This window comes from Lolium rigidum, chromosome 1 (genome assembly GCF_022539505.1).
Source record: "Lolium rigidum isolate FL_2022 chromosome 1, APGP_CSIRO_Lrig_0.1, whole genome shotgun sequence".
In the NCBI taxonomy this organism is placed as follows: domain Eukaryota; kingdom Viridiplantae; phylum Streptophyta; class Magnoliopsida; order Poales; family Poaceae; genus Lolium; species Lolium rigidum.
The window spans coordinates 21,398,588-21,424,322 of record NC_061508.1 but is presented as its reverse complement, the minus strand read 5'-3'; the positions used below and the strand labels follow the sequence as shown (position 1 = coordinate 21,424,322).

At 43.6% G+C, this 25,735-nt stretch overlaps 4 protein-coding genes across 5 annotated transcripts in view; 2 read left to right on the top strand and 2 right to left on the bottom strand.

Moving 5' to 3' along the window:
• Positions 1–4,251: 4,251 nt before the first annotated feature.
• LOC124685042 lies at positions 4,252–8,877 on the bottom strand. Its single transcript, XM_047219324.1, has 4 exons — positions 8,762–8,877; positions 8,542–8,647; positions 8,304–8,435; positions 4,252–4,539 (listed from the first exon to the last, which is right to left on the bottom strand). Exons 1-4 carry the CDS (start codon positions 8,785–8,787, stop codon positions 4,483–4,485), a joined length of 321 nt encoding a protein of 106 aa, XP_047075280.1. The 5' UTR covers positions 8,788–8,877; the 3' UTR covers positions 4,252–4,482.
• LOC124685041 (nucleotide pyrophosphatase/phosphodiesterase) lies at positions 5,172–8,200 on the top strand (the record flags this gene model as incomplete). Of its 2 annotated transcripts, XM_047219322.1 has the most annotated exon segments (10): positions 5,172–5,269; positions 5,386–5,452; positions 5,571–5,690; positions 5,782–6,013; positions 6,127–6,208; positions 6,292–6,424; positions 6,556–6,761; positions 6,871–6,996; positions 7,100–7,713; positions 8,112–8,200. In XM_047219322.1, coding segments are annotated over 10 exon segments (1,680 nt in total), but the record flags the coding sequence as incomplete, so codon positions are not given.
• A 6,898-nt stretch (positions 8,878–15,775) lies between the features above and the next one.
• On the top strand, positions 15,776–20,684 carry LOC124685039 (65-kDa microtubule-associated protein 8-like). The gene is made up of 11 exons (XM_047219319.1): positions 15,776–16,079; positions 16,177–16,380; positions 16,467–16,712; positions 16,795–17,013; positions 17,434–17,589; positions 17,702–17,861; positions 17,967–18,118; positions 18,217–18,304; positions 18,380–18,453; positions 20,022–20,096; positions 20,228–20,684. The coding sequence occupies exons 1-11, from the start codon at positions 15,996–15,998 to the stop codon at positions 20,534–20,536; spliced, it is 1,767 nt and encodes a 588-aa protein (XP_047075275.1). The 5' UTR covers positions 15,776–15,995; the 3' UTR covers positions 20,537–20,684.
• The window catches only part of LOC124685038, an 11,695-nt gene continuing 6,079 nt past the window's right edge, over positions 20,120–25,735 (bottom strand). The window contains exons 13-21 of the mRNA XM_047219318.1: positions 23,731–23,890; positions 23,602–23,650; positions 23,421–23,503; positions 22,604–22,812; positions 21,696–21,782; positions 21,546–21,621; positions 21,412–21,468; positions 20,749–20,859; positions 20,120–20,408 (exon numbers count right to left, since the gene is read on the bottom strand). Coding sequence (XP_047075274.1) covers positions 20,785–20,859; positions 21,412–21,468; positions 21,546–21,621; positions 21,696–21,782; positions 22,604–22,812; positions 23,421–23,503; positions 23,602–23,650; positions 23,731–23,890 — 796 coding nt within the window. The 3' untranslated portion in view covers positions 20,120–20,408; positions 20,749–20,784. The remainder of the gene's footprint in view (positions 20,409–20,748; positions 20,860–21,411; positions 21,469–21,545; positions 21,622–21,695; positions 21,783–22,603; positions 22,813–23,420; positions 23,504–23,601; positions 23,651–23,730; positions 23,891–25,735) is intronic.

The following is a 25,735-nucleotide window of genomic DNA, read 5'->3' as shown; positions in this document are numbered from 1 at the left end:
CCCCAAAAATGGTACTCCCTCCGTTCCGGTATTCTAGTCTCCTAACGAAAATCTATTTGTTCCAAAACATGCATGGAATAAGGCCCGCTTTGAATTAATGGTCTAACTATTCACCTCCTAAAATTACTCCCAGCCGCACCACATTCCCTCTCTCTCCTTTTTTTAAGGCTGTGTAAAACGGTTTCATTGCATGCACATGTGAAAAGAGACTTGCATGGCCGGATGCGCTGCTGTGTTTGTTCTCTGGCCTTCCTCTTCTTCATTGACTTCACTCACGTTCATATTCCTGACTTCGTTCACACGAGGAGAAACATCCTTGTACCATGATATAAAAGCCACAGCCCCAGCCATGGCAAACCCAATCCTTCATCAACCTAAGATCGGTGATGGCCAAGTTGGAGGAAGGAGAAGTTGGGGTGGTGGAGGGCCATGCGGTGGAGGAGGTTGACAGCCATGCCGTCGTGGAGATGGACGTGGATGGAGTGGTGCATGAGCAGGAGGGCGAACGTGAATCGATCTAGCACATACCCATATTGCCACCCATGCCGCTACTCCTGCCGTGCTGGAAGAAGGCCGAAGAGGTGTCGATGCGGAAGCCGCCGCCAAGATTCAACGGAGGGTCCGCGGTGACGATGCTGCTTGCCCGAGATAACTGCCGGCGACGGCTCAGTCCCACTCGCCGCACGGCCTGAAGTGGCTCGCTTGCGCTCCCGTTCGCTGTCCCTACGCCGCTCCCGCTCGAAGTCCCTGCGCCGCTCCCGCTCGAAGTCCCAGCCATGGAGCCGCCGGAGAAGATGGTGTTGATCCCGCCGACGAGGGAGGAACCGTGCGGCCGCATTAGCCCGACGCGGCGCACAGGGTTGCCCGGGGGAACGACGGGCTGCAGGTTCCTCTGCACGAGTGGCGGCGCGAAGGTTGATGTCCGTAGCCCAACTAAACCTAGCGGCCGAGGCCGCCGCGCGGAACTACCTTGGCCTGACGCCATTGTTGGAAAGTGAGAGAGATGAGATGAACTGGAACCGGCCATTCCGATCTGATGGACTACTTATGGATGGAATTTGGCGCGGCTGTTAAACTCAAACGCTAATTGCGCGCGCTGTTTTGGAATTTTCGAGGGAGAGCGGAGAAGAAACAGGCACGGCCGAGGAAACTTTGGAGGAAGAAGGAAACTCGGAAAAATTTGGCAAGTGCGCGCATGTCCGAGAATTCTGGCGCGAACTAATCTCTCTCTACCGCGCGCATGCAAACTCTACCGCGCTCATGCAAACCGAAAATATTGGGGTGGGCTAAACTGACGGCACTACAGGAATGGACGCATATGCCGACGGCCAGCTGCCCTCGGCGTAGCCACGTCTGGCCCTCGGCGTAGGCTACGCCGACGGCAGCCCTCGGCGTATGGCGTCGGCGTATAGGTCCCTCGGCATAGACAATATTGCCGTCGGCGTAGCCCGGCCCTCGGCGTAGCACGCTACGCCGACGGCAAAACCGTCGGCATACAAATTTGAAAAATTTAAATTTTCTTTTTTCCAAAAAAAATTCAAAAAAAAAAATTCGAAAAAAAATAATTTTTTCTATATGCCGAGGGCTTTGCCGTAGGCATAGAGTTTTAAAATTTTTCAAATTTTAATTTTTTTTTACCATTTTTTTCTTATTTACCTTTCACCCATACACTTTTAACTCTAAGTACACTTAATCCTAGGTCAAATTACAATCATGATTAAACTTCCCAGCCGGTCACCCATCCTCACACTACTCCAACCTCAATGACGCTTAACTTCTTGGTTCCATTCGGATGAGCTTCCCTTAAAGAATTGACACCTTACTGATAATAATAGCCTATCAACCCTATTAACCCTTGTACCGTGATGTCACAACTCTTTATTTTGAATTCCAAACAATTACTTAAGTAAACAACAATGAATATATAAGTAACAATGAATAATAATATTGAATTCAAATAACAATAAAATGATTTTATTTTTTGGTTTTTTCTATTTAATATTGAATAATTAATATCTTTAAATCGAAAAATCGAAATTCCACAAATAATATGTCTAAATCGATCAGAAAAATGAGAGGAATCTAAATATAACATCCATATCATCATTTGAACCTAAAAATTAGAGTAATCCAAATATGACGTCCAGCTTGCCATCTGGCCAAAACGGCCCCCTCGGGAGATGCGAAATGGCCGTATCGGACGCGCTGGTGCACCGTTCGCCAACATGCTAAACGGAAAAAAATTAGCACATAAAGTGATGTGTTATAGACCTAAAAACATTTTTCTCGAAATTTATTGAGCGACGGAAAGTGTACCCCTAGTTCAAATCCGGTCAGTTTCCAGCGGATTCGGCGGGACACCGCAGGAAGCCGCAATGATTTCCAGATAGCTAGCACGCACATATGGCATGTGATATGTGGTGCGGAGGCGGTGTCCTACTACTATGCGGAGGTCTCGCGCAATACAAAAATACGCCCCATGTAGCTGCTTCACAAAAAAAACTCGTTTTGGCACCCCGAAAATGAAAAAACCATCGCCCATGGGTCGGATTGGAAATCCGCTCCCGGGGCCATGCCTTCCTTCCTAGGGACCACGCACGTGCCAAATATGGCCTCGTTCCGACAAACTATGCGGTGTCACAAGCCGTTTCCTACTCATTTGCCCAAAAAGCCATAGAACTCCGGACGTGATAGCTCTGTTTGTGAAGGGTTTTCCAAAATAATAGTCGTATCCTAATTCTAATTTTTTGAGTGGTTACTAGGACACATAAAATGACGCCATGTGGCTCCAAGAGATTTTCTAACTTAGTTTAAATTGCCATCCGGCCAAAACGGGCCCCCACGGAGATGTGGTATGGCCGTACCGGGCGCGCTGGTGCACCCGTTCACCATCGCGCTAAACGGAAAAAATTTAGCACATAAAGTAATGTGTTGTAGATCTAAAAACATTTTTCCCGGAATTTATTGAGCGACGGAAAGTGTACCCCTAGTTCAAATCCGGTCACTTTCCTGCGGATTCGGCGGGACACGACAGGGAAGCCGCAGGGATTCCCGAATAGCTAGCACGCATATATGGCATGTGATATATGGTGCGGAGGCAGTGTCCTACTACTACGCGGAGGTCTCGCGCAATACAAAAATACGCCCCATGTAGCTGCTTCACAAAAAAAACCCGTTTTGGCACCCCTAAAATGAAAAAACCATCGCCCATGGGTCGGATTGGAAATCTGCTTCCGGGGCCTTGCTTCCCATCTCAGGGACCACGCACGTGCCAAATATGGTCTCGTTCCGACAAACTATGCGGTGTCACGGGCTGTTTCCTACTCATTTTCCCTAAAAGCCATAGAACTCCGGACTTGATAGCCCTGTTCGTGAAGGGTATTCCAAAATAACTGCCGTATCCCAATTCCGTCTTTTGGAGTGGTTACTAGGACACATAAAATGACGCCATGCGGCTCCGCGGGATTTTTTGACTTCGTTTAAATTGCCATCTGCCCAAAACGGGAACCCGAGGACATATAAGAAAGTGTTTGAATTGTTACTATGTTAACATGGTACTGTACATGATTCAAATATGTATGATTTTGACATAAACGGATAGAGAATGTTTTTCTGAACATTTTGATACCTCATACGCATTTTTCCGACATTGTATGAATTAGTTATGATTTTTACAAAATTAGACAAATTTTAAAAATGTCTATGCCGAGGGTGGCCGTCGGCGTAGCCCTGTCTACGCCTAGGGCCAAATATATGCCGAGGGCTGCCCTCGGCGTAGACTTCGCTACGCCGACGGCAACAATACGCCGAGGGTCTGGCGGGCTGGCTGGCCGTGCCGGGTCATACGCCGACGGCCCCGATAAAAAGCCCTCGGCGTATGTGGTGGCCGTCGGCATAGCCGGCCATTCCTGTAGTGCGGATCACATACCTCCTTAATACCAGGCTTAGCTGGCAATCATAACAGCCAATTAGAGTACGTGAGTAATAGCCAGTAATCTTCCACGTTGGTCGCGCTGCAGTTTCTAATAAGACTAGAATACCGGAACGGAGGGAGTATTTCTAGCTTCTTTTTTGCATTTAGAGGACACGTTTGTATGGGCGTGCCATTTTCCATAATCAAAATCGAAAATAGTTTGGTTAGGAAAAAATGACAAATTGCAAATAAAAGGAAACTTTGAAACTTTCTCCTCCCTGACTCGTCTGTAACTTAGGAATCTGTACACTGTGTAACTTGTTGTTGGACTAAGTAATAATTCATCTTCCCGACTTTGTCTGTAACTCAGGGATCAATACAATATGTAATTTATTGTCAGACTAAATAATATCGGGTTCAGGAGTACACAGCTTCTGAAAATTCCGTTAGGCAGAACAAGCAAAATAGCGTAACTGTTCCTTTGCATCTTATATGTTGGCATCTTATTGCGAGTTACCACTTAAGAAGTATGCACGGTATTGTGGTCGACTGGTCGGGATGCAAGTGGGTCAGGGTTGAACTGATTCCTTGAACCAGTTCATCTGCTTGACAAAACCCCACTGTACCTAAATGAATTGAACAGAATGTAAGTTGTACTGGGTGATCAAGTGAGTTTAGAACCGACACTACAGACGATACAAAATGAACAGAGACAGAGCCACTTGCTCATCAGTAGTAATTTAGAACTCATAGACTGACAAATGCAGAGCAGCTGCTGGAACTTCTGACCATATATATACCCGCTCAATTTATCCCGATTCTGTGCTTCATATACAAATCTTAGCTACTGATAGTTGCCATTGGATTCACTGATTAAACTGGCTGCACGTGAGAGCCAACAAAGTGCACTGGAAAGTGAGACTTAACCATTTGGCATTAATCATGCAAGAATGTGTCTGCCGTTGTAATGGAGCCGGGCTTTACCATAACAGAAAATTGCTAATCATCTCCATACTATACTCAAATAACTACTACTTTTTTGGGTGAACATTCAATATAATCAGTGTTTCATGTTGTGACTTCGCGTTTGGCAGATACTTTGTAGTAATTTCCTGTGTACTGTAATTTCTTCCGGTATCTACACAGCCAGATGATTTCGTAATGGTGGTTGGGTATGGATAAAGCACCAAATGTTCTATCCTTCCCAACACACACAAAAAAAAGCAAGTTACTCAACTTTTGGATTTGCCTTTGACAGGACGAACTCGAAGACACCGTGTGGGTCACGGTGAAATTCGGCTCGGAAAACCCCTCCACTGATGACTGGATCGCTGTCTTCTCCCCAGCCGATTTCATGTAAGACCTTATGCTTAATTTCTCTTGACATCCCAATAATTCTGTTTCTGACCCTTTCTGAAATTTGAAGCCTCTGACATCGATCAATGCCTATCTTTCCTCTTGTTTGTGTGCAGCTCGGGCGCGTGCCCTAACCCATCGAGGTACCCCGGCGAGCCTCTTCTCTGCACGGCACCTATCAAGGTCGGCTGGACAACAAACCAAGAATTAATATTTTCATTCCATGACAATTGCCAGTATGAGTGCACGTCACAATGATTGAGCTTAACTGAATAGCTGTTGTTTTTATGTGGCTCTGCAGTATCAGTACGCCAACTACTCGGCGAACTACCTGGACTGGGGCAAGGGCACCATCTGGTTCCAGCTCATCAACCAGCGCTCCGACTTCTCCTTCGCCCTTTTCTCCGGCGGCCTCGAAAACGTAGTCTGCAGTCTTTCATGTGAAACTCCTGCAAAATGCAAGAAAACAAAGTTACAAACTGTGGCATTGTGTTTCTTCTTCTTCTTTGCAGCCGACGCTGGTGGCAGTGTCGAAGCAGGTGGCGTTCAAAAACCCCAAGGCGCCGGTGTTCCCGCGGCTGGCGCAGGGCAAGACCCACGACGAGATGACCGTGACCTGGACCAGCGGCTACGACATCAGTGAGGCCTACCCGTTTGTGGAATGGGGCGTGGTCACCTCCGGCAGCGGCAACCCCACGCAAACGCCTGCCGGGACGCTAACCTTCAACCGGGGCAGCATGTGCGGTACGTACGCACGGCGCTGTGGCCTGTAGGGCATCGATCACGCTGTTTCTCTGAAAGATATCAAGTATTAGGAAACAAGAGATGCTGAAGTGGTTTATCTTTTTTTTTTCCAGGCGAGCCAGCGCGGACGGTTGGGTGGAGAGACCCCGGGTTCATCCACACAGCATTCATGAGGGACCTGTGGCCGAACAAAGAGTACGTAAGCAGACGCACGAACTCATAGTTCCCACTGCTGATATTGGCAGTGTTTACTCAAGACCAGTTTGTTTGTTGTTCAGGTACTTCTACAAGATTGGGCATGAGCTCTTGAACGGAACCGTCGTGTGGGGCAAGTCTTACACTTTCAAAGCACCACCAACTCCAGGGCAGAACTCGCTGCAGCGCATCATCGTCTTCGGCGACATGGGAAAGGTAGAGAAATGTCTCTGTTTTGTACCATATTCACCATGATGCACGGGTGTTACCGCTGAGTAGATGAAAGAAAGTAATTTGGAAGATGACAGTAGAGCTCTTACAGAACTTATATCTTTTGGCCTTTACAGGCTGAGAGGGATGGATCGAATGAATTCTCCAACTACCAGCCAGGGTCGCTGAACACGACGGACACACTGATCGAAGATCTGGACAACTACGACATTGTCTTCCACATCGGCGACATGCCCTACGCGAATGGGTACCTCTCCCAGTGGGACCAGTTCACTGCTCAGGTTGCGCCCATCAGCGCCAAGAAGCCATACATGATTGCAAGGTATGGTATCAGATTTTGATCATGCCTTGAGCTTGTGCGTGTGTACGTATGGAGCAGTGTGATGTAGAAAAATGGCAGGGAACTTATTCATGTCATGTGTGCGTTGCAGCGGCAACCACGAGAGGGACTGGCCCAACACCGGCGGATTCTTCGACGTCAAGGACTCTGGCGGCGAGTGCGGTGTGCCGGCCGAAACAATGTACTACTACCCAGCAGAGAACAGAGCAAACTTCTGGTACTTCTTCCAATCTGACCAATTATTTGCTGTAAAATTCATATGAAACAATTACATGTGCTCGTTACGATGATGGAAATGGTTGGCGTGGATGACTGTGAAGGTACAAGGTGGACTACGGGCTGTTCCGGTTCTGCGTGGCGGACTCGGAGCACGACTGGCGGGAGGGGACGCCGCAGTACAAGTTCATCGAGGAGTGCCTGTCCACGGTGGACCGGAAGCACCAGCCGTGGCTCATCTTCACGGCGCACCGGGTGTTGGGCTACTCCTCCAACTCATGGTACGCGGACCAGGGCTCTTTCGAGGAGCCAGAGGGGCGGGAGAGCCTGCAGAAGCTGTGGCAGCGGTACCGCGTCGACATAGCCTACTTCGGCCACGTCCACAACTACGAGCGCACCTGCCCGCTCTACCAGAGCCAGTGCGTCAACAACGAGCAGAGCCACTACTCGGGCACCATGAACGGGACCATCTTCGTCGTGGCGGGGGGCGGCGGCAGCCACCTCTCCGACTACACCACGGCGATCCCCAAGTGGAGCGTGTTCAGGGACCAGGACTACGGGTTCACCAAGCTCACCGCATTCAACCACTCGTCCCTGCTGTTCGAGTACAAGAAGAGCAGCGACGGCAAGGTTTACGACTCGTTCACAATCCACAGGGATTACCGTGATGTGCTCAGCTGCGTCCATGACAGCTGTTTCCCCACCACCCTCGCCACCTGACGATCGAGTCGGTCGTCGACTAGGCTATTGGGAAGCTGGCCAGCAGCTAAGAAAGTCGTTCCTGTATTTATTTTTTCTGCAATGCGCTAATAAAGATAAGAGCACGTTTTTTTTCCCGAGGGAGTTACACACAAAGCTATCCTAAATGAGATAACGCCGCTATACATCTCGCTGAAAACGAGTTCCACAATGTGAATTGACAAGCCAACACCAGAAAGAAAATGTGAGTTGGCGCTAGCGGGCACAGGATGCCATCAGATACCCAAGTTTCCCTTTTAGACTGAAATTCACGTAAAAAAACGTTGATGCCCCAAAATTCAGTGATCCACATATAGAACCGCAGGTCGTTAAGAGCCAGAGGGAACAGATAGCTAGGCATGGCAGGTAAACTGGCCAGAAAAATCAGGTGGTTCCACTTGCAAATCATAGTGACAAGTGGATTCCTGAATAAGATATACCAACTCAGCAAAAAATTAGAAGATCACTAGGTTTGGTTAACTTGAGAATCAGGATCTCGAAGTGTTGTCCAAATATGGCACTCAACCTACATACAAGACACTAGAAAATGGGAAGGTTGCAACTTAATACCTTCATAAAGGGCCTATCCCTAGTGGGCAGATGGCAAGTGACTGCACAGCACCACTGTGCCGATGAACGTGCGAGCCAACTCCACACAGAGGCTGTCCAAGATGTGCACCATGCTGTTGATGCATCTTGACGCTACATACCTCGACGAAATTCTGCATTATGTTTTTAGCAGGCAAAATATTTTACATCTGATTTTAGAGATAGTGGTGCAGTATGTTGGAGAGAGGTATGCCTGCACCTGATGTTGATCTGCCAAGTTCTGTGCTTTCTTGGTAAATTTGCTCGATGGGAAGACTCCTAGATGGCAATAAATATACCATGATAATGATGGTGTACAGCATATCCTGAACATGAACAAGACGGGAAATAATAAAGGATTCTCTCCAAATTTACTACGGAGTGTTTACCAGTGACTTATAATTCCAAGTGATAAAGGATTTAAGGTCATAGTTCATCACCTGAAGAAACAGATCTTTGCAGTCATAAACTCATAGTGATATATGTTCTCCAACTGACCATACCCTTAAACATTTCATGATAGTGGACAGATCAGCAAGAGCCTTACAAGAAGTTTTTTATCTACAACAGGAAACACACAATACAGACATATTAGATACTCCTACATGTGAGCAACTATGGTAAAAGTAACAGCCAGTACTATATAACAAGGTTGCTCTCCTACAGTTTCCTTTCAACGAAAACCATTGGTAGAGAACTAGAATGTCTACAGTATGTGTGGTATTCCCAATCACTATCTGAAATATCTTTAATGCTTACTTTCCGCTCAGACATTTGCTTATAAACAAAACTACTCCGAAACAAAAGAAACGGTACCAAAATACAGCCTTCTCATAAATTTATTATTAATCAAAACAGCCGTGGAGTTAATCTGTGCCTACCTAGAACTTTCCCGATACAGATCATATTATACCTCTCAAATCAATAGGTTGGGACTGCAATATAGTTGATGTAGGACTGCAATATAGTTGATGTAGGAAAGGAAATAGGAATACATAAAATTAGCAGCAGAGAGGATAGAGAGCAGAGGAGCTGACAGGAAGTGAACTGCAGGTCTGCTAGCTGCTGCTCGCCACATGTGTGCCAGCGCTTGATGACCCAGTAGAAACGCCGGTAGAGTGGATAGTGTGGGCTAGGCTGGCGCCGGCAGGATGGGCGGCGGGCGGTGCGGGGCCAGCAGCGGCGATCGGAGGAGGTGGAGCCGGGACGGGATGGCCGAAAGGGGCGGTGGATGAAGGGGAGGGGGCGCACCGAGGTGTGGCCGCTGCGGCAGGCGTGTCTGGCCGGTCCGGGGCTGGAAGGGGGCCGGTCAGCTTCTCCATGACCTCGCGGGGGATCGCCGGATCTGTTTCGCCAGAGCGAGCGACACCAACATTGTGATTTTGGATAACCAAATGTAGATATAGCAGCAATGTATGGCGTCGTATCTTAGAGCATCTCCACTCGTCCCCCGACGAGGCCCCCGGCGAGCGTTTTTTCCATCCGGACGGCGTAATTCGGTCCAGTCGCGCCCCCGGTTCCTCGTTTTCGTCCGGATTTGGGCCTAAATCCATCCGGCGATCCCACGCCATCCCCGGCCCCCGGGAGCGCTCGGGGACTCCGGACGAGTGAAAAGCGGGGAAGGGCCCGATCCGTTCGGTGACTCGACGCACGAACCCCACCGCCACGTCGCTCAAAATCTCCCCCACCCCTCGTATCTCTCTCGCCGCCGGCACCACCCCGCCGGCTTGTTGCCCAGATTGCGCCGCCACTCCTTCCCCACCTGCCTATATTCCGCCGAGACAGCGAATGGAGGGCTACTGCATGTTGTACGCCGACTACTTCGCCGACAATCCATTGCACGGTGAGAGTGTTTTCCGGCGTCGTTTCAGGATGAGCAGAAAGCTATTTCTGGAAATTGTGTATGCCATCCGCCACTTTGATCCCTACTTCGGATGCAAGGCGGATTGCACCGGTTTGGTTGGATTTTCGTCACGCGTAAGTGCACAGGTGGCTATGAGGATGCCGGCGTATGGAGCTCCCGGTGATACCGCAGATGACTATCTTCGCATGGCGGAGTCCACCGCCCTTGATTGTTTCTACCGGTTCTGCAGGGACGTCATAGCAGTGTTCGGGGACTATTACTTGAGATCACCCACTGTCGAAGACACTCAGAGGATCCTTGCAACAAATCTCGTCCTCTTGTTTGCCGAACTTGTTAAATTTTATGTTGAATTTGTTTGAAATATGTCAAATGGTCGAGGTTGGGGGTTTCCTGCCGGGGGGACGGCTGGAACTTCGGCGCTCCCCACGCCAAATCTTCATCCAATCCGGACGAAAATTTCGCCGGATTTGGGCGTGGGGAGCGCCAACGAGTGGGGATGCTCTTATGCATCCAACCAATTCGTGCATCCGTGCATCCAAATCATTTTTGACCGGTTGATTAAAATCATAGCGTTGGAGAAACTTCAGGTGCAATATTCCGAAAACACGCCCGCTGCCTCCGTAAGTTATGCCTGCAAATTTACACACGCACCCCTATCATTGACACAGATGCCCGATTCCCACGTCTTCCCTGGCGATCGACTGAAGTTGCTAGTTTCGACTACCATGGCGGCGACCCGCGGCTAGAGACGCAGAAATCGTCGTGCAGCCGGAACTTTGACGGACACAGATCCCTGCGACTGTTGGCTTCAGCCCGTTCTTGCGGCACACCGGATCGACGTGCCGATCTACCGACGCCGCTGATCGATCCTGTTCTTTCCGGCGAGGTAGGCATGCACGCACGTCAGCTGACCCGATCTTGTTTTGATCAATGTGTATGAATTTTGTCCACGTACAAAGCTAACTCACCTAGCCAATTTTTTACATTGATTGATCATAAGATTTTACACACTCATCTGCAACTACATATTCTAAACTGGCTGGGACAGATCCCACTTCCCAGGCAGGAACTATTTTGCCATGTATATCTAGCTAACACAGCTAGATGGTGAGCTGCTGAATTGCTCTCTCTTCCTATTTTCCTAGCTTCAAAACCAGTAAAACCCATCGTGAGATTATGTATACCCTCAAAGGGTTTCCAATTGCTTGACATCTTCTGATTGTGTTTTTGGAAAGCCTCAACCACTCCTGCATTGTCAGTTTCCAAATTATGTGCATTGTTCATGTGTGTTTATCCTTTAAAAGGCTTATTATGTATCTGTTTGTGCAGCAATGGAATCTATCAACACCTTGCAAAATCAGTTTAACGAGGAAGGATTTATCACACCCATAAAGGCATAAAATGTTTCTCTCTCTGTAAGTTAATTGCTTTCACTAACCATGGTGTATTCAGTTTAGTCATTATACATAATGGTGCTTACAGATTCATTGTTCTATGTTGAAGTGCTCGTGTTTTACACCTGAATGTGAAGATAATTTGAAGCCTAAAGTAGGGATGACATTTGAGGGACTAGAGGCTGTGGAGAAATTCTACAAGATTTAATCCAGACAGCAAAACAATCAGATGAGGCATAGATTTTTTTATTATCAAGTGTGTTGAGTATTGAGGAACCTCTGAATCAAAAGGTTCCTGCAGCAGTGAAGCACACTAGGCAAGAGGAATATGAGGCATTTATTGGATGCAATATTCCTACTGAAGTAAACATACACCCTCCAAGTGATGTTCGTTCAGTTGGGAGAAGCAAAAGAATAAAGAGAGGAATGGTGATGAATGGGGAAGGATAGAAAAAAAAAGCCAAGGCCAAGGTCGCATGCATGTGCAGAACATGTAACCAAATAGGGTTTCATGATTGTCGCAAGTGCCCAAGCAAAAATATTCATGCCCAAGAAGCCATGAATGTGCAAGACGAGCACTTAGCTGGTGCATCATGAGAGCTGCAATTATTCCAAGAAAAACATGGCTTATAAATAGTACTACTTTATGAAAATTTCTGAAATTATGTATGGATCAGAATTTTTGTTTGTCCAATTTTTGCCTTAGCGGTAAGTAGACACATTGAACTACAGTTTTTCTATCAGGTCTGAAAGGTTGCAACAACATAGTTCTGTAAGTTCAGTTAAATTTTCTATCATGTTCAGAAGCTTGCGACAATAGAATTTTCTATCACCAGGTAACATAAGGCGTAAAACTCAGTCATGGTTGTTTAGTTAATTTTATTATCGCCTCGATATTATGCTTTGGAGTGCAAATGATTTCTGTTGTTGACATGTGATCTGAGCCAATAATAGCAGCACTTGGTTTGCTGAAATGAAGGTTCCGTTTGCTAAAATCATGCATCTGCTATTCAGCTTGTATGTCCGCAAGTACCAAAAGATTGAGTCAAAGCTATAGTTCAGCTGAAAATATCAAGAGCCTTTAAAAACAATTGTTCAGCAAAGGAGACTTTTAGCTTAGGTAGTAAGAACAGCAAGTGAGCTGCAGATGCACCATTTGAGAGCTGACGGTAAAGAAGCAACAAAAGTCGGTTTCAACATTCATTTTCTCGCGAACACATCAGAATGTATATGGCCTGATTCAGATATGTTAAATCACATAAAATGGCAACACCTCAAGCTGCAAACATGAACATGGCAACAAGAAGTTCATCCTTACTGAAATTTCTATTCAGAAATTTCTTATACAATTCTCTGAAGAAATCAATATTCATCAACGATGTAGAATCATTATGCACCTCTAGCCACACACACACACACACACACACACACAGAGACCAATTGTAAGCTGCATCCAACGAAGTACTAGATACATCAGACAAGAAAAATGAAATTCAGAAATATGGTCATCGTTTCTCTGCAACGGAATCCCCTGTTGTGCTCTTATCACACGCGAGTCTGTAGAGACTGTGGCCAGCCGGCGCTTCAGGGGCAGGTCAAGATGGGAGCCTGCAGTACAAGGGAGGGTGCAGTGTAAGCCAACCATGTGGAGGTTGCAGACGCGGGCAAGATCGGCATGAGGGACCAGCGAGGAGGACGTGCGCCGAGGTGGCCACGGACCTACACGGCAGTCGCGCCTGGCCGGCGACTTGCATCTCCGTTCCGGCGACAGCGAACGCGGCTGGACTTTCGTTGAGGCGCGTTACGCAAATTTGGTGCCAAGGTAGTCGCGGTCGCCGCTGAGGAAAAAGACGAGGGTTTCGGATGTGGTTCAGGTTGTACAGTTTTAAGATAATCCAGGGATTAATTTGCAAACTAAGGAGGCTTGACGCGGGCGCTTTACTGCATAATTGCATAGAAGTGAGGGGACACGCCTGATTTAGATCGAACGATTCAAGCGCTTCGGATGCACGGATACACGGATTGGCCGGATGCATAAGATACGACGCCGTTACTAAATTATGAATGTTTTGAACATCACATGAATACAATAATAATAATTTAAATTACATCAATAGTTCAAATCTAACTAACTAAACAAATATCAGATGATTTCAAATCCTAGGTTTGACGCTTTGAAGTCAAATAAAGGCGTAATATTTTTTAGTGTGAGGCGACGTTCTCGCCGATAGCGAGGGGCATGTGGTAACTTCGTCAATATGACCCGTTGGATCATTAGTTTCACAAAATCAGTCTCCCAGAGGAACTCATAGAGGTAGAGTGTGCATGTGTGTTCATAGTGGTGAGTGTATATGCATACTTATGAGCGGTTTATGTCTGATTCGCACAAAAAATAATGAATGATTCAAAATACAAATAATAGTTCAAATCACACCTGAATGAATAGTAAATCGAATGAATAAAAGTGGGGACCTATTGCCCATGCACCTATCAGTGCTGCTCTATGAGATCACCTCGGAGCTAGGTATGTGTGGCACTATCTTCAATGATGTGCTGATACGTCTCAAAGAAATGTTTGGGCCTGGTCTGGATTTCTTTGGTTTGACACAACTACTAACATTGTCGCAGAAAAACTACAAGTCTAAGTTTCTCACATCCTCAATGATTATGTTGGGAAAAATCACACATGTCGTCATGATGTTTGTTGAGGGTTTTCTTATCCCAGAAACAAGTGAAACCTCGAACAATTGCAAACCGAGCTCACAAAACACCGAAAGCTCCCTTAATATCATTTCCGCATGCCTCTTTAGCAATCGCAAGATCCCCCGGACAATGGAATAATTGTGACCCCCACGTGATCACAAGTGCTTCCCTTCCAAAAAGATGTTTTGTCGGTACCATAAGATTCTGAAGACAATTAAGATATTTTTTATATCTTTTCCATTTAGTATTATATTAAAAATGGTCTAATTAAACAAACACATGGATGCCAAGTGGTTCAATATGTCCAAGCCGATACTAGGAGATCTAGATTTTTTTGGTGCTACCTCTGTCCATTAAAAGATGTTGAAAATTCATCAAAATTTAAACGTATCTAGGCACTCTTTAGTGCATATACGTTCAAATTTAAACGGAGGGAATACATATATCAAAGCACAAAGAGAATACACATACAACAAACACTACCATGAAGTTTTAAGGGTCATGTGCGCCGACCGTATGCTGCACAAGCATGCTTACATCGTTGAGGCATGACCCCTTTGCAAGTGGCTCCGGTAACGAGAGAAATGAGATTCAAAAACCATATGTTATACTCCCTCCGTTAGAAAATGAAAGATGTTGGAGCACTTGCTTTGATTCACCCACTTTAGTTTATATCTAGTTTACTTTTAGTATGTAGGTTCACTCACTTTAGTTTGTATCTAGACTACTTTATGAACATTTTCAAACGGAGGAAGTATTTCAGAGCCATCTGTTGCACGTGTGCAGGTATACTAGTAAAAATAAGAGTGTTTTTTTAGGGAGTAACACACAGAGGTAGCCTAAATGAGATAAAACGTCGCTATACAACTCAGCTGACAAGGAGTTCCACAATGTGAATTGACAGGCCAACACCAGAAAGAAAATGTGAGTTGACAGGCACAACATAACATCAGATGTCCCACTTGCCCTTTTAGACTAAAATTCACGTAAAAAAAACGTTGATGCCCAAAGATGCAGCGATCCAAATATAAAACCGTAGGTTGTTAAGAGCCAGAGGGAATAGATAGCTAAGCATGGCAGGTTACTGGCTAGAAGAAATCGGTGTGGCTGGCAATAGTAACTTACATGCTCGTGCAGGACACTACATGTTACCCGCAAATTAAGCTACTGAATTAAACGGTCACCGGGTGAGCAACTGATCCGTTACTTTCAGATCTACCAGCCAGTAACCACCGAGTAACATTTCATTCTCAAAGCAATCCACATGTCCAAAAAAGTGGTACCCATTTGCGAGCTCAGCTTCAGTTGTAAGCTCGCCGCAGATAGAGAGCAACCCAATGAGGATGCGGAGGACCATCACTGTGATTTAGAACACTCATCTTTTTGTCTCAGATGCAACACATGGAAAAAGAAAGATGTGACAATGCCTGCCCAGCTTGAAAATACGAAGGGGGTGACAAAAGAAGCAACAAAGCAACCAAGAGGGAGCCTTGCACCAAAAGCTTCAGGCTTTTTGATTCAGCTCATGGCAACACCAACCAACAGATGTGGTGGTACTTGTCTTGCAAGCAAAACCAGCATCTAAAGCCACTCAGCAGCATCCATCCACTCTCACTACTTACACATCTCTGAAACCTCAGATGCAACCTCTAAGCAAGTAGTGCACCCATTTGGGTTACTCCCACAACTTTTTGCTCTCAGAAGATCTTCAAGATGGGGTCACTCAGTACGGCTGGAAGAGCCCACATCCCGGCGCTGCCAGAATCCTCATGCACATACTTGCTTCAAGAACTGAAGGTGTGCAAATTTCTCCTCCCTAATTACCTGGATTTATTTCACAAGAGATTATGTGCTGGTACTTGTCTTATGCTTACTGAGCTCCATACGGTGCCAGATGATATGGGATGAGGTTGGACAAGAAGAAAATGAGAGGGAAAGAATACTGGACGAGCTAGAGCAAGAGTGCCAGGAGGTTTACAGGAGAAAAGTAAATAGCGCCAATATGTCTCGGATTCAACTGCATCAAGCATTGGCTGAGTCTGAAGCAGAATTTACCAATCTACTTCTTTCTCTTGGAGAAAGATCGTTCCCAGGCCGGGTATAGTTCTCAGCTTAAAGGTGGTATCCTCAAATCATGTTCAGAAGGGAAACTTTTAAAAAATAACCTGAATTTTCTTTATGCAGCCTGAGAAAATGAATGGCAGTCTGAAGGAGCAGCTGAATTCCATCACACCAGCCCTGCAAGAAATGCAGATGAGAAAAGAAGCCAGATTAAAACAGTTCATAGAGGTTCAAACTGAAGTACAGAGAATTGCCTCTGAAATAGCAGGACGCTCAGAGAATGAAGATGTCACCGTAAATGAAGAAGATTTGTCACTGAAGAAACTCGAGGACCACCAAAATGATCTTCAAAGGCTTAAAAGAGAAAAGGTACATAGATACCGATAAATTGTGCTACAACTGTCCTAGTTATCTCGCTTAGAAATCAGCTTTTTTTGTTTCTTTCTTCAAGGGTGATCGCTTGTGCAAAGTGGAAGAGTATAAAGTTCTGATTTGTAATTTCGCTAAAATTATGGGGATGGATCCTTCAAACGTCCTTGCTAATGTTCACCCCAGCTTGCAAAACGGAGCAAGTGAACAACGAAAAAAGAACATCAGTGATGACATCCTTAACAAGCTCAACACCATGGTCCAGCAGCTTAAAGAAGAAAAGAACCAGCGAATGGAAAAGGTAATTTATTATCTTTTGTGCAAATACTCCTATGATGCACAGATCTGATGGAATCATTAGAATGATGTAACAAACAGTACCAGGAACTAGGAAACAATAGCAACAGGTATAGAACTTAAGCAGAACCGCCCAAGTACCAAAACACCTCAAGAAGTTAAAGCTAGACTTGCACCTGATAGCGTTCCAGGTTCAACACAATCAGGCAGATAGGCTCACCACAGTTATAACAAAATTCGCTAGTCAGTTTAAGAAATTCTAATTATTTAACTCTTTAAGGATTTTCTTGTAGCATTAGTACGTTAGTGAATTTTCTAGAAAAAAGTTAGTGAATTTTCTAAATCAAAACATACCATAAAACGCAAAATAACCAAACATTAAATGTTTGTGGAGCTACCAACTGATGCAGGTGTTAATTTGCAGCTCCATAATCTTGGAGAAGCGTTGACAAACTTATGGAATATTCTAGATATTACTATGGAAGAACGCCAACCATACGTGCAATTCAAGATATTTTCACTGACTTCAGGAAATGGTATGTTAGGTCCTGGAAGCCTCGCACTTGAGAAAATTGAGCAGGTAAACCAGAGACACTAACATAGAAAACAAAGCTCGAATTGTGCTGCATGAATTTTACTAGCTGCAGCCTGCAGCTGACAGGTGTTTAATATCGCTATAATAAATGAAATAGATTGAATCAGAGGTTCAGCGACTAGATGAGTTAAAAGCAAGCAAAATGAAAGAGCTGTTCATCAAAAAGAAAGCTGAGATTGAGGAAATTTGCAAGATATCCCACATGGATATGCCTCACCGGTCAGAAATTGACAACATAGCCAGACAGATTATGTCAGGTGTGTTCCAACAGTCATGTGCCATTCCCTTTTCTTTTAAGGGCAGAATTATTCTTTCCACTCATAGAATAACATCTCCACTATATCTGAAAAATATATGTACAGGAGATGTGGACCATGATAATCTACTCAAGACAATGGATGGATATATATACAAAACAAAAGAAGATGCCACAAGTCGTAAGGAAATAATGGACAAAGTTGAAAAATGGATAACTTCATGTGATGAAGAACGATGGCTAGAAGAGTACAGCAGGGTACAGCACCTGCCTAATGACCATAGTCATATCCATGGCTTAACTCCAAGTAAAAAAGAATCATTCAAGTATTCAACTAATTATATTTCTTTCTACAGGATGAAAGAAGGTACTCAGTAAGCAGAGGAGCCCACAAGCACTTGAAACGCGCGGAACGTGCTAGAATTATAGCAAACAAAATTCCAGGTAAGTGCAAAGGTGCTAGGTAAAACAATCAAATGAAGAAACAATAGCTGAAGATATATTAACAAAAATGTGCAGGCTTGGTCGACCTTCTAATGGCAAAGACACAGATCTGGGAACATGAGAGACAAAAGATCTTCTACTACGACGAGGTGAGAGCTTATAGCTTGGAAGTCAAAACAGAATTCCATCCTTCATATAGTATTCTGTATTCATATTTCAGTATTCTAGCAGAAGAAAAATGATACAGTATTGGCAATGAATAAGACAATCTACAAGGTCCACAATGTTCTTTGTGGGACTTGGCCACTGGCCAGTTGGCCCATATCCCACCAAATTTAGTTTGTCTTGAATTGCAATAAACATTATTGTTTTGTGATCTCATGGTCCAGTTATACTACTCCCTCCGATCCAAAATACTTGTCATGAAATGAGTGAATCTACACACTAGAACAAGTCTAGGTACATAAACTTGTGGGCAAGCATTTTGGACCAGAAGGAGTACTATTTATTGAAATACAGTACCCAAAAGTAACTTTACAACATGCAGAAAGAGTAAATAATGATTCCAACATTTGTAGAACGATGAACTGAAATGTATAGCCTATGGATAGCCAGGTGATAGGTTAACCCTTAATGGAAATAACATTGCCGAAGCCAGATTGTCAGTCACATTTGCCATGCCCCTATAACGTTGCATAAGAGGAAAAATAGCAATGCTAGGACGATAACGGAAAGAAACATATTCCTTAACATCTTTGCAGGTTGGTGCCTGAGGTGATATAGTTGTTTAAATTTTAAAGCTGTGCAATCACGTAAAAGCAAGAAGTACCAGGAGACCAAGGAACAATGGAAATTTGAAAAAATAGGACTAATAATATAATTACATTCTCAAATAAAATGCATTATGCTGCACAGCCAAAAACCTTGTCTTACCTTGCACGCTGCATCATGTGTCTACCAAAAAATAGTAATGGTGCATGAACATCGTGCAACATGACAACAAGCAAAGTACTGGTAAGTAAACATAATACTCCCTCCGTTCCCAATTAAAGACGTTCTGGCAGTTCAATTTAAACTGCTAAACGTATATTAAGGAACTGAGGTAGTACCATTTTATATTCAGCACTAAACAACAAAGTACTCACTTGGATAGACTTGTGATGTGCAGCGCAACAGCACATAAGCATAACAACAACAACAACAACAACAACAACAACAACAACAACAACAACAACAACAACAAAGCCTTTATTCCCAAACAAGTTGGGGTAGGCTCACATAAGCATAACACTAAGAAATATTTTTGGAGCAGTTCATACGTTCTCTTGTTTTCAGTTCAGTTACTTCAGTATAATGTATCACTCTGTTCATACTATAAGCCGTTTTAGCAAACTAAAATAGCTTGCTAAAAAGGCTTATATTATGGAACGGAGGTATTCCCTCCGGTTCATATTAATGGAATTCACTTTGTCTAGATACATATGCATCTAGTCTAAAAACTTAACTACATAGCGAATCTAGACAAACTAGAGTCCATTAATATAAACCGGAGGGAGTAGTACTAGTTAGTACACTGGCAAGTAGATGCTAGCTTGCTTCTAATATTCTGATAATAATGCTGATGGTAAACATTGTGTCAACCGCTCAGCCTCCACTTTCATCTCATTTAGTACCATACTGGCTACAAAAGTTAGAAAGCTAACAATAGTTTTTGCAGCTCCCCCTTTTGGCAATGCTGAAAGACTACATGTTAACAATGAAGGAAAGGGAAGAAGAGAGATACAGGCAACGGGTGAGTAGTTATTGTTCAATTGATGTTACAGGGGATTCCCATCTGGCTCATAACTGAATTAACGTTTTACTAAGATCAGAAAACTATTATCCGTCAGGTCAATATTGATTTCATAAACATTCTCTTTACAGGAGAATAAAAAGGTACAGACTCAACTGGTAAAGAGGGATGAAAATTCATTTATATCAAGGCCCAACACAAGCTGCAGCCGTCCATCCAGCCAAGGCTTCAATACCAGCCAGCGTTCTACATCATTTTCAAGCCGCAGAGTTTCTTCTTTAGATCAGCAACCTATTTCGGATGTTTCCTCGGCTGAAAAAGATATACATATAATAAAAGTTAGGAACAGAAGTATGCAGAGTACATTCGACAATAACAGAAGATGTTCAATCCGTGAAGATAAATCATCAGGAGCATCCACAAAACAAGGCCTTTCATGAATTTATCCCCTTGTTTTTTGGTCTCATTAGATGTGGACATAGCACTACTGCTCAAAGCTATTGAAAAATGAATAGCAACAGATTCATATGTATTGATGCCATTCATGTATTTATTATTATATCACACAGTAAACCATCCTCCTTTTTATCTGTTTGTGTGTCGATACTATGCAAGCTTATCAGTGAAAGAAAACACAAATAAGGTGACTTACCATTAGTGGGATCATTGTACGATTTGTGGCAGCATATTATTCATTTCCCAGCAGAGGGTACGCGAGACGCCAATTAAGATCTGCACGCCCATTTTTATCATGATACAAAACCTGCCAAAAGAAGCTAAACATCAGAAACAAGGCAAACAGTCGCCCTTTTACAATAACAGAAAGAAATACGGGCATGTCTGGTTAAATGCCTGTATTTCGATATATAGTGTGACTGCAAACCGAAGTACCAAACGCATGCCTAACTCAGTTTAACTTCCCTAACTTGGAGCTTGGAGTACAGCAAGGCTTTGACACAAATCAAACAGGCCCTAAATAAGCATATGTGCTTTAAGTGTGAATTTACCCTCTGAAGGAGGCTAACAGCCAGTTGCAAGCATAAAGGCAAAAAATCCTAGAGATTAGACAATAAGGTGAGAGAAACCTGCCGATAGTATCTTCAAGATTTTCTCAGTTGATTAGTGTTAATTTTGATTCTTTTTAATGTCGCTGCTTGGTAAGCATATCCAAGAACATCGTAAGTTGTGTACCAACTTTCCCTTACATCTTTTGTGCAGTTGGAGACACATAAAAACAACCTAAACCACACTCTCCATCAATGCATTACATTGTTGTTGAAAGGAAACTAGCTAAGAGGCCAAATAAGAAACTCACAACTTTTTGATCGCTTCCTCCTGTTGAGATGTATTCATCATTAGGGGCTACAGCAACCTGAAATTTGTTATGCCAAACTTTATCAGAAATGTTCGCTAAAGGACTGCCAGTAGAATATTGGAGTACATGCTTACAGCATTGGCACATCGATTATGAGTGATGATATGTCTGACACAAGGCTGCCCTAGAGTGACATCCCACATTCCAATGCTGCAGACCAAGCAGTTGAGCACATTTTGCAAGTACAACAATATAAATGATTATATCAACTAATTTTTCCTCACCTGCCATCACCACTTGCAGTAACAAGGACAGGTTGATTATGTAACCACTGCGCGGCATTTACCCCCTGATCACCCTCATCAACATGACTGTAAAATGAAGAAAGTTTTATCAAGACCAACTGGAGTTATGAAACAAAGGAAACTATATACAAGCCACAGGTGATACCAAATGAGATGTATAATATATATAGAATGATATTTATGACCGGCCATAATCGGCTAAATTATCCACATCAAAGTAGGGCGTGATCTACCACTGTGGCAGTAGGGACTATTAATTGGTTGATTACACATGCCCCGATATTCAGGTAATGCTACTAGAAAGGGGATAAAAAGATAGATTACTAGTCACAAGGTGCATATACACTGATGTACTGGATTATAACCACTATTAGTAATTAAGGTTTTCTTTCTAGCTGCCTATCTAAAAAATCTACATTCTCAATGCCAGTGCCCGTTTGTATTCTGCCAAAATGTAATTAGCAACTTTTATGAAATTATGTCAGCCAATGCAAATATGGAGCTATGGACATGGTCATAAATTTCGTTGGTGGGGCATATAGCTTCACCGACTAGAGCAGCACAATGTGAAGTTTTTACCAAAGAAAATGGAGGTTAATTACATTCTTGTGTTGCGGAGTTTATCGATTTCTTGACAATGCAAATTGTTCATCCATGGACAAAATAGAACAGAAGAGAGTGGTGCAAATCATATAACGTTCATAGAGTATGCCAAGATTACATATAAATGGTACATCAAGCATCGAGTCAAAAAACAACAGTTAGCTTCAGAGGATAAACAACTTCCATTTAGCTCAGCTGTGAAGATTGTTAATAACCATAAACACTTTCTATAACAAAAGAACCATTAGATACAATAATGCAAAACTTATGTTTAATGCAATTACCCTGGCAGTTGGCTTGTATATTCTGCAGTCGGCATCTGCTTGCCATGGCTCAAGCAATGTAAAGGCCGAAAAAAACGCATGTCTTTACTTCGTGAAACATCCCTGGTGTGACTTACTGGAACTAGTCTTGTATCCCAAACCAAAGTGTTATTTGATGTGCTAGAAGCGGAAAAGTAGGTACCACAGTTGCTAAATGAAACAGACGTAACCTGTTGAGCAACAAAACCATTATTATCAGTTCTCAAGGAAGATGGCTGTACCATTGAAATAAAGAGAATGGGAGCTTGAAGAAAAGAAGATCCACTAAGAAGATATTAGAAGCTTAAAGAAAATATCCCCTTTCGGCAATACAATCCTTTATCCTTAGATGGGAACCAATATGAAAAGACAGTTTACAAATGATCCGTGCAAACTCCACCCAACAAGTGTAGCAGAATGGTGGGCACAAGATGCACCACAGAAAAAAGGAATCATTTTAATACTTAGAGCACGTTCTCTGATAAGAATTGTCAGAGCTATGGTGTGTGTTACAGAATGAGCAGTGGAACCCGAACAATTTCAACACTAGTGTTACTTAAATTGCAAATCCTTTTCTTTCACTCACTGAATGGGCATCCCACATCCAAGAGAAAAAGGAGGCACTAAATTCACAAGGGGCTGATGAGAACTCCAGATTAGGTAGAATTTCAATCATTGGATGCACTCTAAGCATTTCATGTTTCAATTACAATGTAACAAGGAAATATATTCAAAAGAAATGTCTAAAAACTAGGATACCACAAATCATTAGTACGCCTGGTAGCATTAAGAATACTACCTCAGAACCAGACCCCACCGACAAATGATTAATTGCAGAACAAGCACGGATGTCAAATAAGCCAATAGTCCCATCACCAGAACCTGCATATTGGAAGAGGCAACCATAACTACAGTGTCTACAGTTTGGCTGCAACAGAGGGATACTATACACACTATACACGACAGAGAAGAAGCATAACCTGTAATGATAGTGTTGCCAGCAGGATTGATTTTAAGGGAAGTAATATACTGTGAAAAAGACTTGTTAGTGTTGTGCTCAGTGATCACCTCTAAAACTGCCAGTAAGAAACTTAAAGAAAATTACATACAGAATCGCTGGCAGAGAAAGATAAGTAAGATTCTGGAGACTCGAGATCCCATAATTGTACCACCGCAGAGCCACCATAATCACAGTCACTTCCACATGCCAGAAGATTCTCACTGCAGAACTCCATTGTATCAATTGAAGGATAGACCATATCCTGTGACCTGCATCAACATAGAAGTTGATAAGGTACCTCTATGACAAAGACAAATTAGAATCATGGGAATGGACATGCTTAAGTGGAAACATCGAATCTCTTAACATGTGAACCGGGGAACAATATAAGCTTGCACCAAATCAACGGAAGAGCAAATTATTATTTTGCACTAATTGACAACAGATATGTCATCAGGTAACTGATATCATTTGATCAAGCCAAAAGGGAGTCCCACTTCAGGACAGCTGTGCTAAATCGCTAGCGGATGAATAGTAAATGTTCTGTGTAAATTACACAACAAGTACATGAAGTTGCAACGTGGGTGCAGCTAGGTCATAAACTTGTTGGACTGAGCATGAGTGATCCAAAGGTGGGATGGAAATGGTTGGCATGGATGCAACTTGAGGGTGCATGCTAATGTATCACTGAGGTGGCAATTCCTCCAAGTAGTCATCTAGTACCCACGTGGATAACTTGGCAGGCATTATAAAATCCCTTCTGACCTCTCTTCATCTAACAAGCTAGCTGGCCACCATGTTACCACTGCAGCAAAAACTGTTATAATGTTGATACTTATTTTCTCTAGAAGCTCATTCATGTGTCAGAACAGAGGTCTGTCAGGTGCTAGCTACTGCCCAAGAGCAACTCCAGCAGTAACCCCTAAAACAGGGCCTTTAAACAACTAGAGCCCATAACATGGTGCCAGCTCCAGCAGTAGCACCTATTTTACAGCCCCTTTTTTTTCTTTTGACTTTACACTGACATATGGGGCCTATATGACAGTGGGACAGTTTTCTGTTCCTTTTCCTCTTTTCTATTTTTCTTTTCTTTTTTCCCATAGTCCGGCGAGCACATCGGCGCGCCTGGCACCGACAGCAGTTCCTGTCAGCGGCAGATGGAGCCAGGAGAGGTGGCTAGGGAGGGAGACCAGAGAATGGCAACTGCGTCAGGAGAGAGGAGTAGGGCGGCACCGGTGGAATTTTCACGGCACCAAAAAAATAGTACAGTCGCATCCATACAGGCTGGTCCTCGCTATTTAAGTTAAGGGGCCGTTTAGGATCCCTGCTGGACCACGTTTCTTCCCTCCAGCCCTTAAAAAACTGTTCACATGTGCTGCTGATGCTCTAAGAGATAGATGGGTCTACTGAAACTGATGGAGTATAGGAGTGGCAGCTACGACACTTGGGAGGATAAAACAGGAATTAATTTGCCAAAGATCTAACCAAATCACGTGTGTATGTTTCATTTCCCAGAGTTGTGGCAAATCTAGCAATGGAGCAACCACAGCTCAGCCAAAAGATACACTACACTAAACATTGAGACTTCGCAAAATGCTAGCAGGAGTAAGGCCTTCCGCTAAGGCTGAGAAAAACATTAGTTTGCTATATTCCTCATCAAATGATTCTTATCTCCAGAAGAACATGCAAAAAAAAGTGGTCTAATGTAAATAACATATGACATAACTAGTACAACCAGCAAAGTTTTGGTTCTTCCTTTGTCGAATAGTCTCACACAAGTCCATGTGTGTAACTTAGAGGCGACCATTTTGTTAATCAGCCTGTATTCTTTACAAATTACATTAAAATGTATATCAAGGTAGAAGACATGGATATTCTAGTCAGAATACATTGTATGAGGCGAGATATTAACATATTATATGATTATACAACTCTGGAAGACTGAAAGTGTTTGATGCTAAATCAATGATGTTTTAATATGACCAATCAAAATATAATCGTAACGGTAAGGTTTGAAAAAAAATCCTGCACGATACCAGAATGGCATATACCTTGAAACTTAGGGACTAGGGAGTATTCCAGAACAAGAGCATGTAATGAATAAATGGTGGAAT